The sequence below is a fragment of the Epinephelus moara genome, chromosome 9 (genome assembly GCF_006386435.1).
Source record: "Epinephelus moara isolate mb chromosome 9, YSFRI_EMoa_1.0, whole genome shotgun sequence".
Classification (NCBI taxonomy): domain Eukaryota; kingdom Metazoa; phylum Chordata; class Actinopteri; order Perciformes; family Serranidae; genus Epinephelus; species Epinephelus moara.
Genome location: NC_065514.1, coordinates 17,805,421 through 17,822,182, shown reverse-complemented (window position 1 = coordinate 17,822,182; position 16,762 = coordinate 17,805,421). Strand labels below are relative to the sequence as shown.

The following is a 16,762-nucleotide window of genomic DNA, read 5'->3' as shown; positions in this document are numbered from 1 at the left end:
AACAGCACGGCCATTTACCCTAGAAACGCTGTGCTCAATGTACCAAACACTGGGTCAGGCAGTTTACTTTGGGTCACACTCAGACAATTTCCTGTTAGATAACTTCCAGTAAAACTGACCTAAAAAGCATTTGTTTGTCTTTTTTTTATTTTTTATAAATTGTGTTTTTTTTTTTGTCATGAATTAATAAACAGTATGAATCGCCCCTTTAGGCAGTCTAACAATCAAACTATTCTGTCCAATGTCACATGTAGTACATATACTTAAAGGACTACTGTATTAAATCAGGAAAAAACAGCTTGCTCATCCAGTACCTCTCATGCTGTTGCATCACAGAGTTTAGTATTGGAAGGCTAAATATCATTTTATATCACTGATTTGAATGGAAAAACAAAAACAGATTTTTGCTTTGCTTTTTTCCTCACTGATTGAAGTTTTCATTTATGAAAATATTGTGTCATGCAGCTTGTGTGAGCCAACATTGTATCATCATATATGTTTATAAATTATGAGTTTGAGCTTATTAACATTCATGCTCACAGTTATGAAATAGGTGCAGAGTTTATGTTAAGAAAAGTTTAAAAATAAACATAATATTTTACATTAAAAAATGTAAAACTACATGTAAATATACACACATGCATCCATACCTTCATACTCATACATACATCATACATCACACACCTCCGTACAATCATACATTCATTCTAAATGGCATAAAAGTGTATAAGTATCAGGAAAGTAAAGAAGTTACAGTGATTAAATAAATGTTTATATGTAGTTATATCTTGTTTTTTAATGGTTTGTGTCGTTTGGTTTGCCCAGTTGAAGTGGGCTGCAAAGGCTTCGTAGGCAAGTCAACCACCAGGCTGCTTAAAGAACTGGGAATTCGAGGCCAAGCCCAGCGTCAGGCCATCAAAGATGTCTGGCACAACCGAACAGGCAAGCCGGTGACTATGGATTAAGAGGAAAGATGCCACCTGGGCCCCAAAATACCACTCACAACAGCAGGGTACAGGGGAGTAAAAGCAGAGGGGGGCGCACCTGGGAGGCCAGGTGTTGCCGAAGAGCCCTTTGGAGGTGTTGTGGGTCTATCATTGAAACACCAGTGGGGGGTACCCACCTCATGACCCCAGTGAAGCTTTTACCCTCGACCAGTTAAACTCCACCTCGATTAAAGTTAGGTATGTTTTTCTCCTGTTAGTTTTTTCTTCCCTTATCAAAATGAGGGAGCACTGGGAGGTAGAGTGTACGGCCTGGTCCAGCAGGGGGAGTTCAGTCCGTACAGAGGTCTCTCCTTCGTTCTGCCTCCCCTATGCTCCTTCTTACTTTTCTATCTACTTTGCTCTTTCCTACTTTTCTGTCCATCTAAGCCTTTGGCTCCCACTCAGATCCCCAGATGACACTATTATTCCCACTTTATTACCCCCACTCATAGTCTCATGCATGTGCATCAGGGACTGTAACATCTAGTCCTTAACTGAACTTTCTCTTCAGATATTTACTCCAATAGGGCCCCATTGCGTGTGCTGGCTGCATGAGTTACATGTTGTGGACTGGTGACACAACCTACTTTCATAATAATGTAATAATCTTTGCTACATATTTATTTTCAGGTTCCTTACTTTAATAATAACAGACATTTATCTGGTGTGCGGAGAAATTAGTACAGCATAGTTTTGCAATATCCTGCATGACAATGTTGAATAGATTTTTTTCATGATATGAATTATCAATTTGAAAAAATACAAATTAAACTTTTGGTATCGTTTTAGAGCCATAAAATCTGTTGCTTTCAGGTTTACTTGATACATTTTGCTTCAATAAAACTCACTGAAGTGAGATGAACAGACTGAATACCTCATCTTATCAGATAAAACAAATGTTGGAAACATTTTCAAGTAGGGACATACTTTGCAGCTGAAAAAAGTAATAAATGGCTAAATAAGTTATTGCAATACTCACTATGTCACAAAATGTAAAAAATAAATAAATAAATCACAATGATAATGTATCGTATTGTATATTGTATCCTAGTGTCGTTCACCAGACCTTTCTCAAGAAAAGAAAGGTCTGGCTGGGCCGACTCTCACTTTGAGATTGGAGAAAAAAACGCCCCGGCTACTTGTATTTCTTTCAACCAATCACAATCGTTCTTGGCGGTGCCACAGCAACGGTGCGCTTGCAAAAATATTGCCGGGGGGAAACAAGTTTTGGTGTAACACACCCACAAAAATATCGCCCACAGGACACGAACCATGGCAGAAAAATGGCTACATCCCCGCAAGATCAAACACCGCAAAAGTTAGTAAAGGACGTGTTGAAAACTGCAACCGGAGGTGGTAGGGTGGGACTTCAGCAGGTGGCTCGTTCCGCCCAATGAGAGGCTGATCTTTGCAGCGAACTTCCACCCACTCAGACTAATTGTATCCTGACCTGACCTTGCGCCAAATCTCCCATTATTGGGAGCTTGTGATTCAAAGTATCAAAATTGAAATCGTTCAAGTAAAGTTTGAAGGATTTCGGAGTTCTTGACATAGCAGAGGTGACTATTCATTCACTCTTGTGCAATATTAACCAAGGCAGGTTTGCCTGACCATGTTGTCAGTCATGACAAAGACAAAGGAGATGAAGCGGCAACTTTGAGTTCCTTCTTTGGTTATAGCTATGTTGAAAGCCAATGTGTGAGTGAGTATATGTGGGTGTGATACGTGTCGCAAAGGGTCTGGGTTGTTACAGAGGATGTTTAGTCGCATGCGAGTCTGTGTAAAGCATCAGCAAACTAACATCTTTTAGCTTTGGTGAAGCCAACTGATCAATAACTGCAACAGTCACAACAATAATTTGTTGAAAACACTTTATCAATACATGTAACACATAGAGTGATAAAGGCTAACAGTCCTGCTCAGCTTGTACTGCTGCACTAGCTCTCTATGCCCAGTGATTACATTACCAGTCAATGGTTGAAGGGGAAAAAGAGATGCTGTGTCATGCTGCTTTTGTTTGCCAGCAGTTGAAGGCTGGAAAGAACTGTGGTTCCCAATGCTGTCCTTGCTGTGTCCTTGTTCCAAAGGTGCAGATCAGAGGTCACCGTTCGCTCGGGTATCCTTGCAGAGTTAGAAGTCTGGTGCTAACTCGACTTGGTTCTCCTTGTTGTTGGCGAGTTAGTTGCAAACGTTGTGTTTGGCACACTAACTTCTCTGATCTTCAGGTTCTGTGTCTGCTGGGAGCATGCCACATTCAGGGAGAATCTGTTGTGAGTGTGCAGATGTGAGAGGACGGGAAGGATGTAGAAGGTCCTCCTGCCTACGTTCTACCTCCATGGAGGTTCAGGGGAAGAGAGTCTTCAGAGGTCTAGGAGCAGGAGCCCCCTTCAGTGGTTAAGGGGCAAGAAAGAGATGGAAACAGAAACCCTCAGTTGGCTTGGTGACATCACAGAGTCACATGTCACTGTGACAGTAGTGCCCAATCAAGTTTGAAGACTGGTCTCTTACTCAGGTGTGACAATGAGGCATCCTGTGGAGATGAGAGCCAAATGGTAAATGGACCTGCACTTGTATAGCGCCTTTCTAGTCATGTGACCACTCAAAGCACTTTTTACACCATGAGTCACATTCACCCATTGACACATAGGTGGTCGAGGCTACCATATAATGTGCCACCTGCTACTCAGTCTTCTTTTAACACACTCACAGTATCTTGCTCAAGGACACATCGATATGTGGACCAGAGGAGCCACAGATTGAGCAGCTGATCTTCTGATTAGTGGACGACCCGCTCTACCTCTGAGCCACAACCACCCCAAATGGCTATCGTTTGAACAAAGAACGTGGTCTCAGCCACCATTTCAGATGGCAGTAAAATAGTTTTATACAACCATCCATTTCAAAAACTAGATATATTAATGCTACAAACATGGTTGTGCTTCCCTCTACCTCAAAACCAAAAGCCCCTTTGTGGATTTGTTCCTCTACTATATCTTGTGCTGTTGAATTCAAGACATTTATTGACTCAACTCATACTCTGTGGGGATCTATTTTTTTCTTTAGAATATAATTTACTACACCATAAAAAAATCTTTTAGAGGAAACAGAAATTGAATTACACCCATGATGCCTCTGAAGGACTTCACAGTGACTTCTTGTGTCCTGCAAACACACCTCCCTCCAAACCCGCTTTCAACATCGATTGAATGTTCTGTACACTCATTTACTCACTGCTGGCCCACAACATCCATTACAGCCTCAGGCCTAATTTTAGCAATGTCAAGCTGCTTGATCCGACCTCAGTAATACAAATTAGACCTTAAAGCTTCTACAGTTACTTTTATTGTTTAGCTTTAACAGCGTTAGTATATGCCCCTTTCTCTTTTGCTTTCTGGGAAATTAAGTCAAAAAGACAGAAACCCTGAAATGGAGGATTGTGAAACTGAAGCCTGAAAAGGAGTTTCAAAATGAACCTGGGAACCTTTCTACAGAAATGTATGACTGCTTTCTCTTGTCATGACATGAGCGGTAATTATGAGTAGCATTTCAGACTGCAGTTGTGCAAACTTGTCCTGTTTTATAATGTCATTATCAAACTGCAAATCAAGCCAAGTGTTAAGAAGGTATTCGTGGCAGTGATGGAAATGTTTTGTACTTCAGTACACAAGTATTTTGGTTTGCTGCCACTTTATAAAAAGTGATGGAATGTAACTAAGTACATTTACTCCAGTACTGTATTTAAGTTCAAAATTGAGGTACTTTTACTTTACATGAGTGTTTTAATTTAATACCACATATGACTTCTTCCCACTACACTTCAGAGAGAAGTATTGTTCTTTCAACTCCAGTTATTTTGATAACTTAAGGTACGGCACTTTACAAATGAAGAGTTTTTACATAGTGCAGCAGAAACCATTTGTTGACTGATTAAAAAATGAATTAGCAACTTTTCCCTTTAATCGTTTAAGTAATTTTTTCATGCAAAAAAACATGTAATGTTTTTTCTGCATTGAGTATTTTTACTTTTAATACTTAAATTCATTTTCCTGATTGTACTTCAACACTTTTACTTAAGTAACATTTTTAATGCAGGACTTTTATTAGTAACATAGTTTTTTTTAAGTGTATTAGTACTCTTACTTAAGCACAGGATTTGAGTATGTCCTCCTCCACTGTTTATAATTCTACTCAAGATATTGTATTTGTATTACTCCACTACTAATATTTTAAAGTTATAGCTACAAGATACTTTACATGCTAAGATTTTACACACAAGACACAATCAGCTTCTAAAATATGATGCATTGTTACAGATTAATCAACAGAATAGTTCCACTTCAGCCAACGTTAAAGTACTACTTACATGCCAGCCTCTTCTCAAAGGCAATAAATAACTTTCTCTATAATAAATATAAAATAAAGGCAAAGTACCGCGACAGTCAAGAGCATAAATACGGAATAGAAAAATTATAACAAGTTTTGTGCAGGGTGTGCAAAATATTCATCAGGGGATGTGCACAAGTTCATAATCTAATAATGTAACATAGCACTGACCAGAGCCATTCTGCATAATGAATACTTTTACATTTGAATGCAGAACTAGTGTGGTGAAAATGACTTGAAGACATCTTCTACTATGTAAAAGTCTCTTGAGATGCTGAACCGTCTAACCTTTTTCTTGTGAGACAAAGTCTTGTGAAACCAGTGTGTCTTTGCTTGTGAGGGCAGCACATGAACTTCAGCTGATGTCAAGAGACCGCAAGCATGATAAACTGCTGCACCTATGGGAAGTAAGACTACTCAGGGCTGTTTTTGGAACCACACATCCTCAACACTTGGCCAGTGTTCCCTGATCCCCAACGATGATTGGCTGACAACCAGGTGGGTGGATCAGGAGAAAAACAAACATTGCCACAGGCTTTGCCACTCTGTACCTGCCTGAACTGCCTACAGTTCACTTTAGGCTCGGGTCCGATACTCTCTTTCAACCTTTCAGCCCATTCACTTGGCCGCTTCCTTGCTCCACGCAGCCATGAGGACCACTGGGGTCGCCGTTGTCATGGTGATGTTGTGCGGGATGATGGTGGACGCAGATGTGAAGCCGCAGAGAGATTTCAACCTGCAGGAGGTAAGATGGACACACACATACATCCACACTACTTTTTTATAATGCTTGTTTAAAGCATCAAAGTGTTTGATTTGTTAAAGGTTCTTCTCTCATTATGTGTCATGTATCAAGATATGATGAGGGAACGCTGTGTCCTGTGCATGTGTGTGTGTGTGTGTGTTTGCATATGAGAAGAATAGCAAGAGTGAGAGTGACAACGTATCCATATGTGTGTGGCTATGAGTAAGACTATGTGTGCAGTCAAAGTTTAGGAACAGTGACCCAAAACAAACATTATGGGATTAAGTCTCGCCTCAGGACAAATTGTTATGATTAATAAATTTGTGAATCCTTATTTTCCTGGTTTCCTCACACACGAGAGGTTGAGAGAGGTCAATCTGACATTTCCCAGGGTAAACACATCATGAGAAATGCCTTCATTTGTTTCCTGTGGCTGATTTGATTCTCAATTTATCCCAGAAGCATTTTAAAGATCTCTATGGTGAGATTTTTTCATCTTCATCAGAGGGTCAGTCACTTGCCAATCTGTTGTGGGTTAATGTTGAATATTGGACAACATCCAGCCGGCGAGCCAGTAACTTACGCTATGATTTCCCTTTTGTACAAAGCCTGAAGCAGCTCAAAGACAATAAAGCAGCATACAGACAGTATATCCCATCTGAATCCAACATTCACACTCGTTCCGTCCAGTCAGTGTTTAACAGGATCTATGTACAGATATGAGGAAATGCTGTGGTTAGCGGCAGTGTTTGCAGCGGGGTACAAATACAGCTCACTTGTTTTCCCAGTGGGGCCATTTATGCTAAAAATATTGACACCACACCTGCATGTATGCGTAAAAAACTGTTTTGTAAATATTGCAATGCACATTAAAGGATAAGTCTAATTAACAAGAACTGCTTGCAAAGCCTGATGCACTTTATTCCTCTGTGTCATAGAACTCCATTTTGGTCCAAAACTATTAAATACAGATGAGCTACACAGCTGCACCGTGGGACATGTTCCTTCATCATGATGAATATGGGCACTGTATTTTATTTTGAGTCACTCCCACACACACGTTATTGCTTCATTAAAGTGAAAAGTTTTTAAGTCAGTTTCATTGCTTTAACTTATCATTATGAAGCAAATGTTAATTGCACAATGCAATGGCAACGTTTCCATTCAAATGCAGCACAAATTTTAACTTAATGGACAGGAAATGGAAAAAAAAGCAGCTTTATGTGCTGTTTTCCAACCGCTACTGTACTGCTATTGTTGTGCCAATTTTCCAGTCAGGTGCCATGGTAGAAGATGTAATAAAGCACCAGCCAAACCTCAAATATAAAAGAAAATAATGAATTATAATAATAGCGAGAACACTGGACAATGGAAATAGAGAGTTTTGAGCAACTAACAATACAACTCTGTGCTCTTCGAAGGGTTCTGGCAACAGCCCTGTGTGCGTGCATCATGACTGTACGTCATCATTTACTCACTGAATCTGTTTTCTTTACACTTAGTCACATTTGCTTTTTATCAGTACCCAAACTTCTCTCTGCCTCTTATGCATTATTGGTTTTAGTGTTTTCCAAGGATGTGTTGACAATGACAAAATATATGCACAGGTGCAACAGTGAAATTAATGTTCAGAAACTCAAGATCGTTAATATCTCCACTTGATTTTGTGTTTGTGTTTAGTTCACAGGGAGATGGTACCGGGTGGGCCTGGCCTATGACTCTCCGGGTTTTGCCCCCTACAGAGACAAACTGAAGGCCTCCATGGGCATCGTCACAGCTCTGCCAAACGGAAACGTTAACCTCACAATGTGGGATGCCACGTGAGTCTGTCTGTGCACAAAAATAAACACAAGTGTATGCGCTGGTCAAATAAGAGAGAGGACAAGGGGATGCATGGAGTGAGGTTCAGAAAAGATAAAGACACATTGTGTTTCCTCTGTGTGCTGCAGACCATTAGGTTGTCAGATGAAGGTGTATCACTATGAGAAGACCAACGTACCTGGACAGTTCACCTACTTCAGCACACGTAAGTTTCTGTTCACTTTTAATCTGACTCATCAACCTTCCCAGGAATGAGGAGACAAGTTTACTTAGATACAATGTAAATATTTGACTGGCACTGAGTGGGTGTTCGCAGCAGTGGAGCAAAAAAACATGTATGTCTGGATCTGCAACAGTGCGAGCAAATAACCGCAACCACAGATGGATCACTGACCAGGCCTCAGGGCCCAAAGTACCAGGGCTCCCCTCTGGCCGTCATCTGCAAAATGTCACTGAAATTAACAAGTATTGACCAGGAAGAGACTCAAAATGACTACAAAGAGACACAAGAAGACTAAAAGGAGATGCAAAGAGACACAGAATAGCTACACAATGGGGATAAACATCCCCAAAGAGACACAAAAATACTACAAGAAGATGCAAAGACACACAAATGATCTACAAAACAGGTAGGACAACCACAGAGACACAAAAAGACTGCAAGAGGATGCAAAGGGACACAAAATAGCTACAAAATGGGGAAAAACGTCCTCAAAGAGACACAAAAAACTACAAGAAGATGCAAAAAGACACAAATTAACAACAGAATGGGGCAAAACAACCTCAAAAAGACACAAAAAGACTGCAAGAAGATGCAAAGATACAAAAAATAACTACAAAACACGGCAAACCACAAAGTGACACAAAAAGACCATAAGGAGATGCAGAGACACAAAGTAGCTACAAAATGGGGAAAACATCCACAAAGTTAAATTAACAGCAGAACAGGGCAAAGCAACCACAAAAGACCACAAGGAGATGCAAACAATCACACATTAACTACAAAATGGGGCAACACAAGCACAAAGAGACACAAAAAGACTACAAGAGGATGCAAGGAGATATAAAATAGCTACAAAATGGGGTAAAAAAATCCCCAAAGAGACACAAAAAGACTGCAATAGGATGCAAAGAGTCACAAATTAACTACAAAACAGGGCAAAACAACCACAAAGAGACACAAAAAGACCACAAGGAGATGCAAAGATACACAAAATAGCTACAAAATGGGGCAAAACAACAAAAGAAGACATAAAATCATAAAAAAGAGCCAATACAGGAGTAGGAGAGGTGATGGGGTCTTTTGCAGAAATGTGCCCAGGTTCCTATCGTCTATCGATCGTCTCACGATCCACCCATGGCGCCAGGCTGTAGATATGTGATGCACAGTTTCACATTTTTTTATTGGATTTGATTTGCTTACTCAATCTGATTCCAGCTGGGGAATGTAAGAATCATTTAAGGCCTATAAATAAATATTCTTGTCAAGTGACCCACATGACCACACATGATCACATATGACCACAACGAGCACATGAATAAAAGCCATAGTGCCCAGGCAAGACATGTGACAATCATTACAGTCAATATGTATTTATAAGTGCCAAAAAAATGATTTATGATAAACGTTGCAAGAATGAGAATGAAAGCAAAACAGAAATATATTATATTATACTATCCTATAGAGAACATTACAATGTCACTCACATGGATTTCCATTCATTCTCATATGTCTCTGGTTAGGTTAATATGTCATACTGAATGACAGGAAGTCTCTGTCCCTCACTTCCGTGTTGTGTTTTCTGTCAGGCCACAACATGGTGAAGGACATCACCGTGGTGGATACAAACTACACTAGCTACGCTCTGGTGGTCAAACACAAGGTTTTTCACAGAGAGTACACACAGGTGGCACTTTACGGTGAGACACACACACACATTTTTACATTATGCTAGACCTGTGAGCTGCAGAGTCAACACCAACTGTATGTGTCTCTGTACTTGTCTGCAGGTCGCTCTCAAACGGTCAGAACTGATGTAATTCAGAAGTTTAAAGTCTTCGCTTTACACCAGGGTTTCCCCAGAGAGTCTATCTTGACTCCACCTCCAGCAGGTAAAGTGAGGGAATGCACACATATCTACACATAAAGAGTTTACACACGCACACACAGGGATAATGAGGAGACTTAAGTGACCCTAAAGTTTCCCTTATGTTTTCTGGCCAACAGAAAATTGCCCAGCATCAAGATCTGGTTAGGTGAGTCTTATTTTTTATCTTTCAAATGCAAAAACCAGTGGAGTTACTTGTACATTCAGGTGTATGAGTGTAAATGACCTTCCGTTACTTCCTCTAGGGTCCCTGATGTACCTGAGATGACGGTGGCAAGCATATTCTGACATATCGCTCCAGCTCTGTGCTCACTGGTTTCGGTTTCCTGGGATTTTGTATAAAGAACTTTAAAGAACTCTCTCAGCAAGCATCATCATTCAAGCTACAAAAATAACAAAAGCAATGAAATGTATGCATCTTCCTCTTTTATGTGGTGTTTTACATTATTTCCAAGGTTTTGCCGCGCTGACATAGATAAACATACTATTATTAACCCCCAGGCTATTTAAATCATTTCTGTTTTTTCCAAGTCACCAAGCTTTTTTTTTCACCCAAATTATATTCTGAGTTTTTAATGTTAACCACCTATAATCAGTTGTGCTGTTTCACATTGCTGACCGAGTTAAATAAACAATATTAACCTCCAGCTTGATTGCAAATGCATGTTTGAGTGTGTGTTTATTCTACAGTTTGTGCAAGTGGTGTTGTTCACATATAAACACCAGGGGACAGATAGTACACAACACTGCACGTCAGTGTTTTACTGCTGTGAATCAGACCTCACAGCTCTACAATGTGCCATCTTGTGCTAGCTAATGCTAAAGCTAGCAAGATAATATAATATCTTACAGCCTATAATGCACATTTAACAATCAAGTCAAAGCCACTATGTTGAGTTTGGTGCCCCCTGTGGTAGTTTCAGAAAAGACACAGTGGCAGACAGTAATCCAGCCTTTTACTGGTAAAGGTTGTTGGAAACCTTTACTACTACAAGAATAATGGACTTGCACTTGTATTGTGCCTTTTTTGCCTTTAGCACTACATGTCACATTCACCCTTTCACACACACATTCACACACTGATGGCCGAGGCTAAAAGGGTGCCACCTGCTACTCAGTTTAAATGTGCTCACATACTGATGGCACAGCCATCAGGAGCATTTTGGGGTTCAGTTTTCTTGACCAAGGAGACTTTGACATGTGAAGCTGGGGATCAGATCACTGATCTTCCAATTAGAGAATGACCCGCTCTACCTCCTGACCCACAGCTGCCCCTACAGAAGCCATTTTTGGCCAAAAAGAATAAATACATATTTAAACCTAATGAAGGTAACAGGCTATTAAGTCTAAATTATTTTATCAACTCCACTAATAGTGCTAATTGAGCACTCAGTATCTTTTACGGAAAGCTAGCTACTCTGTTGTGGGCTATTTGTGATTATTTGGTACTTTAACCTTACACTAAGACTATTAAATTCTTTATTTTGCTTCAAGACTTTTGCTTTTTTTTTTATTTGTATTCTATAGTTTGCCAACCTAGGGAGGCTCAAGACTAGCTAACGCTAGGGAGGTTTGGCAGAACTCACTTTTTACTGACTAGAGCTTTAATGCTTCACAATGTAAATCAATGCAACCTCCAGGAGTTGATTGTTGCTGTCACCAGCTGTTTAGAGGTAACGATAACTGTCTCTTCTCTTGCAAATTTCAATACAGATTTGTCGTTGTTGTTTTCATCTTCTGTTTCTCCACATACACTCTCTTCAGCAGTGTAGTGGTAGTTGAGTGAGTGCCAGAGAGCATTTGCTGTTTTGACATGATAAAGCCTGTTTTGTGGTTCCCGTGACAATGTATAACTTGCCCATCTCCCCCAGAGAGCAGGTAATGTGTAACAAGCACCCAAAAAAAGGCCTCTATTATTTAGGAGGCTTTGCTATCTAGTTATGTTGTTGTGGCATATGTACTGCCTACACCTAGGGTGGGCCCTACCCAGGGATCCAAAATGTCAGGGGCCTCCCCTGCTTTCACTTGCAAAATGTCACTCAAAGAGACACATACCAACCAGGAAGAGACTCAAAATGACCACAATAAGGGGCAAAACAATCAAAAAGTGATGCAAAGCATCCAAACAAAGACACAAAATTACCTCAAAGAGACACAGAATGACTACAAGGAGACACAAAAAAAGAGGCAAAACCACCAAAAGGTCTGTGTGTCTTGCTCCTGTGTAAGAGAGGTGGTGGGGCCTTTTGCATAAATGTGCCCAGGGGCTCATTGTCTCATAATCCATCCATGGTGCCAGGCCGTAGACATGTAATGCACATTTTATGGGGAGAAATGTTTTTAATTCAGTGGTTACGCATTTTTGCAGTTGAATAGTGTAAGAATCAGTTTAGACTTTGAAAGCCACAGGGAGGCACTGGAGAGGGGCTGAAGAGCCACATGCAACACTGCAGGTTGTCTACTCCTGCTGTAGTAACAGGCTTATCCTACAGCAGACATTTTGACTTGTCATAGCAGGAAAAGCACAGGTGTTATTAATAATAGTAATGATGCCTCTGTTCTGTTGAAGTGTTCCAGTAAGAGTGACAGCGAGCAACCATGCACAATACCATGAACCTGAAATCAAAGCAAAGCAAATAAATGGAATTCAGCCATCATTAATTTCATTATTTACACCTGAGCTTTTCCTACTGTGACGAGCCAAAATGTCTCCTGTGAAGAAGACGATTGTTCACATGTACTGATTGGCTGTTTGTTTGCCTCAAATTCTGAGGTCCAGTGATTCATTGCTGATTAAATGGATCGCCCCCACTCATGCAAACACACACACAAAGAAGAGATAAAGAGACTTTGCTCTTTTAGTTTTGTGTTTCCTGTAGTGTTGTGGGAGGGAATTTACAAAACCCAAAACAGACAGTGAGTCAGTTTGACTTACAGGGGCTGACAGGATGCAGAGAGCCGTGATTCTGGTGTGTCTGGTGGTCATGGGGTCGGCCTGGATTGGGCAAGCGGTCCCAGTGCTCCCAGACCCTCTTATTCTCACACAGGAGAACTTTGATCTGGGCCGGGTGAGTAGGCTAAAACATAAGTTCTGGTATTTTCTTTATAGATGATGTCATATTTTTCTCTTCCCCCCTCCATCTTGTTGTCATGCACAAAGCTTTGCTGCACAAATATTTCTGTGTCCCTTGCAGTTCATGGGCAGGTGGTATGAGGTAGCTGTGGTGTCTACTTGCCCTCACTTCATGCAGCGCAAGAGGGGAAACCCTGTCATTGTCGCACTGGAGCTGCAACATGTTGACTCTGAAGGCAACTTCACAATGACAGCCACTAGTTTCAGGTCAGACTTACATGCCATGTGGTAGTGTAAAGTATGTTCCATTCAGTATAACCTGTGCTGTGTTTACATGTGTGCCTGCATGTAGGAATGGCACATGTAAGCAGACGTCCACAAATTACGCTTTGACCAACACTCCAGGACGATTCTTCCACCATGTTGCAAGTATGTTTCTCCAACTTCCTTCCTCTCCTCATACTTGTGAATATAACTCAAGTTCTGCCCTTGGTTATGCTAAACTAAATCTGTCATGCAATGCACATGGCGTGATTTTGCCAAGTGCTCCTGGATCAACATCCCACATTGCATTCTGACCAATACTGCAATCAACTAATCATCACAGCCCTCTGACATCATCTCAGCCCTCTGACATCATCTGTGTGCTGCACCTGTGCTTCATTCAATATTGCTTTGTGCTTCTTTAGAGTTAAGATAGCTCCCCAAAATTAAGTTGGTAAAATTGAACAAAATCCTCAGTAACATTAAGCTTGCGATTAGGCTAGAATTTTAGCAAGTTAGCTTGCTAACTAGGAAGGCTAGGCTAAAAAGTAATATTGCCCATAGGCACTAGGAAGGCTATGCTAACTAGTAAACTTGCCAATAGGCTAGAATATTAGCGAGTTAGCTTGCTAATTAGGAAGGCTATACTAACGAGTAAGGTTGCCATAAGGCCAGAATATTAGCAAGTTAGCTTGCTGACTAGGAAGACTATGCTAACGAGTAAGCTTGTGATTAGGCTAGAATTTTTGGCAAGTTAGCTCACTAACTAGGAAGGCTAAGCTAACGAGTAATATTGCCCATAGGCTAGAATATTAGCGAGTTAATCTGCTAACTAGGAAGGCTATGCTAACTAGTAAACTTGCCAATAGGCTAGAATATTAGCGAGTTAGCTTGCTAACTAGGAAGGCTATGCTAACGACTAAGCTTGCCAATAGGCGAGAATATTAGCAAGTTAGCTTGCTAACTAGGAAGGCTAGGCTAACAAGTAAGCTTACCAATAGATTAGAATATTAGCGTGTTAGCTTGCTAACTAGGAAGGATATATGCTAACGACTAAGCTTGCCAATAGGCGAGAATATTAGCAAGTTAGCTTGCTTACTAGGAAGGCTAGGCTAACAAGTAAGCTTGCTAATAGGCTAGAATATTGGCAAGTTAGCTTGCTAACTAGGAAGGCTATGCTAGCATGTAAGCTTGCCAATTGGCTAAAATATTGTACACTAATGAAGAGGGTGGATAATATAATTTTTCAGTCACAAATACCCACGATTAACACATTTTCCCTCTTTTTTTATAGCCTTTTTTTTTTTTGCAAGTGCACTGCTTGTGTTGATCCAGGACCACACTGTCAAATAAAAACAGTTTTAAATAGCCAAGGAAAAAACTGCAAAATGACAAATGATCCAGAAACATGTCCTAACCCTAACGCTAACCCTAACCCTGTGAACACTTTCCTGTCTGCAGGGTTCGGAGTGGACGTTGATTCCTTTGTGGTTCACTCCAGCTATGATGAGTACGCAATGATGCTGATACTGAGCACAGAGAAAGCATCAGGAAATAAAACCATCATAGTCAAGCTTTATAGTGAGTGAAAATTGAATCTATATTAATTTGTAGCATTTTTTTTGTATGAATGTATTGTTTTTAATTGAATTTATGGATGACTCTGTGTGATGGTAATAATGTCCTCCTCAGGTCGAACTATGAGTGTGAGAGCAGCTGTGTTGGAGGACTTCAAAACTCTGGTCAGACAACATGGAGTGAGTGATGACACCATCATCATGAATCAGAATAAAGGTGATGCACACTAACTTTAAGGACTCTCTTTAAAACCCTCCCTAGAGTATAAAACATTTCATTTTCTCTGGCGTTTTTTTTTTTTTTTTTTTACATGAGGCAACAAATGTCTAAATGAAAGACAGACACCCCCCTTTCCATCTTACTGTCGTTCCAGGTGAGTGTGTTCCAGATGAGCAGGTGACAAAGGCCATCACGACTCAGCCTCAGGTAGGTGCCTCACACTGTGATGTGCTGAAATGACATTTGCATAATGAAACCAGAGATGTGTGTTTAATCAGTCACCAGTTAAACCTTGTATGTCTGTCATTAAGAGTTCTGATCCCAAGAGGAGGAAAAGAAATTCGGTGCTACCTATGGTTCCTGCACAGGAGGAGGACGCTGGCAACGTTTGGCCAGGTGAGAGCACACCTGAATAAAAACAACCAATCAGGGACAAGGAGTCTCTAATGCTGCTGTCAATCATGTCAGTTGTTGTTGGTGAACTGCGGTCAAACTGTTAAACTAGGCAGCGTTGATCAAATGAACCAAGATTCTGTTTATTCTAACAGTGACTGACATGACTGGCAGCTGTTAGAGACTCTTCAGCTCTGATTGGTTGTTGGCGCGTCATGAATGCCATTAGAAGCAGTAGGAAGAGGAGACAGTGCAGACTAATTGCCTCATGTACCCCTTTAAAATATAGTGACAGTTTCAGCAATTATGATACGTTATTTTCATAAACGTTACCAACTGTAGCTTTAAACGTGCAATATGTAATTTTCTGCCACTAGGGGTCTCAAACCAAAACAATAACAGAAGATGGAGTTGGATGACGTCATGAAGTAGTGTGGGATCATGGGAGTTGTAGTTATATAACAGATACAGATCTAACGTTCCTCACTCTGTGTAACTGAAACTGACCGTGGCAGTTTTTTTGGCAGAGCGAGCTTCAGCAACAGAGAAATGCTCATGGACGAGGTATATTACTGAAGTTATATGCACTTTATGTTTCACTTTATGCAAATGGAGTCCGTCGGCCAGTGTAGCAGCCCGAGCTGATCTGGTACCTGCACCGGATCATCAAACTCTGTTCTAACTATCAGTAGTAGCCTAACGTTACTTAGGCTGACCAAACGTCCTCTTTTGCCCGGACATGTCCACTTTTCACGTCCCGTCCGGGGTGTCCAGGGATTTTTTATAAACTGATTATAATGTCCGGTTTTCCATGTGTTAAAGTCATGGTTCTCTTTTTTAGCGACTGTCTCGCTAACCTCAGGTATTTACACTCTATTCAGAAATGCTACTTACTTTAGCTGAGCGGTTAGCAATCTGCTAGTTATTTGAGCAAACTGCTAGTTACTTAGTTTTACAGTTAGCGCTGGCTTCTCCCTCTCTGCTGCTCTCTCTTGCTCAGTGCGTCTTATGTTTAGCTATTCCTCTGCCTCTTTTATAAATGCAGTTCATTTACCGGCATCAGCTCAGCATTATAGAAACCTATCGTTAGATGTTGTGGTTAGCCAGCCTCCACTCCACACCACTCCGCAGCGGTGGCCGCTGGCCGGAGCGCTGGTGTCCCGGCGGGCAGCAGTGCTTGCAATACACTGGT

At 40.8% G+C, this 16,762-nt stretch overlaps 2 protein-coding genes across 3 annotated transcripts in view; both read left to right on the top strand.

Moving 5' to 3' along the window:
- Nucleotides 1–5,904: 5,904 nt before the first annotated feature.
- On the top strand, nt 5,905–10,690 carry ptgdsa (prostaglandin D2 synthase a). The gene is made up of 7 exons (XM_050052868.1): nt 5,905–6,114; nt 7,795–7,934; nt 8,064–8,140; nt 9,745–9,855; nt 9,946–10,047; nt 10,163–10,191; nt 10,289–10,690. The coding sequence occupies exons 1-6, from the start codon at nt 6,019–6,021 to the stop codon at nt 10,189–10,191; spliced, it is 555 nt and encodes a 184-aa protein (XP_049908825.1). The 5' UTR covers nt 5,905–6,018; the 3' UTR covers nt 10,289–10,690.
- A 2,198-nt stretch (nt 10,691–12,888) lies between these two features.
- Nucleotides 12,889–16,762, top strand: part of LOC126395417 (protein AMBP-like) — a 5,914-nt gene continuing 2,040 nt past the window's right edge. Inside the window, exons 1-7 of one of the 2 annotated variants that reach the window (XM_050052865.1) lie at nt 12,889–13,111; nt 13,238–13,383; nt 13,469–13,545; nt 14,842–14,961; nt 15,073–15,174; nt 15,332–15,384; nt 15,489–15,573. In XM_050052865.1, coding sequence (XP_049908822.1) covers nt 12,992–13,111; nt 13,238–13,383; nt 13,469–13,545; nt 14,842–14,961; nt 15,073–15,174; nt 15,332–15,384; nt 15,489–15,573 — 703 coding nt within the window. In that variant the 5' untranslated portion in view covers nt 12,889–12,991. The remainder of the gene's footprint in view (nt 13,112–13,237; nt 13,384–13,468; nt 13,546–14,841; nt 14,962–15,072; nt 15,175–15,331; nt 15,385–15,488; nt 15,574–16,762) is intronic. The other variant, XM_050052866.1, reaches the window with a different exon arrangement.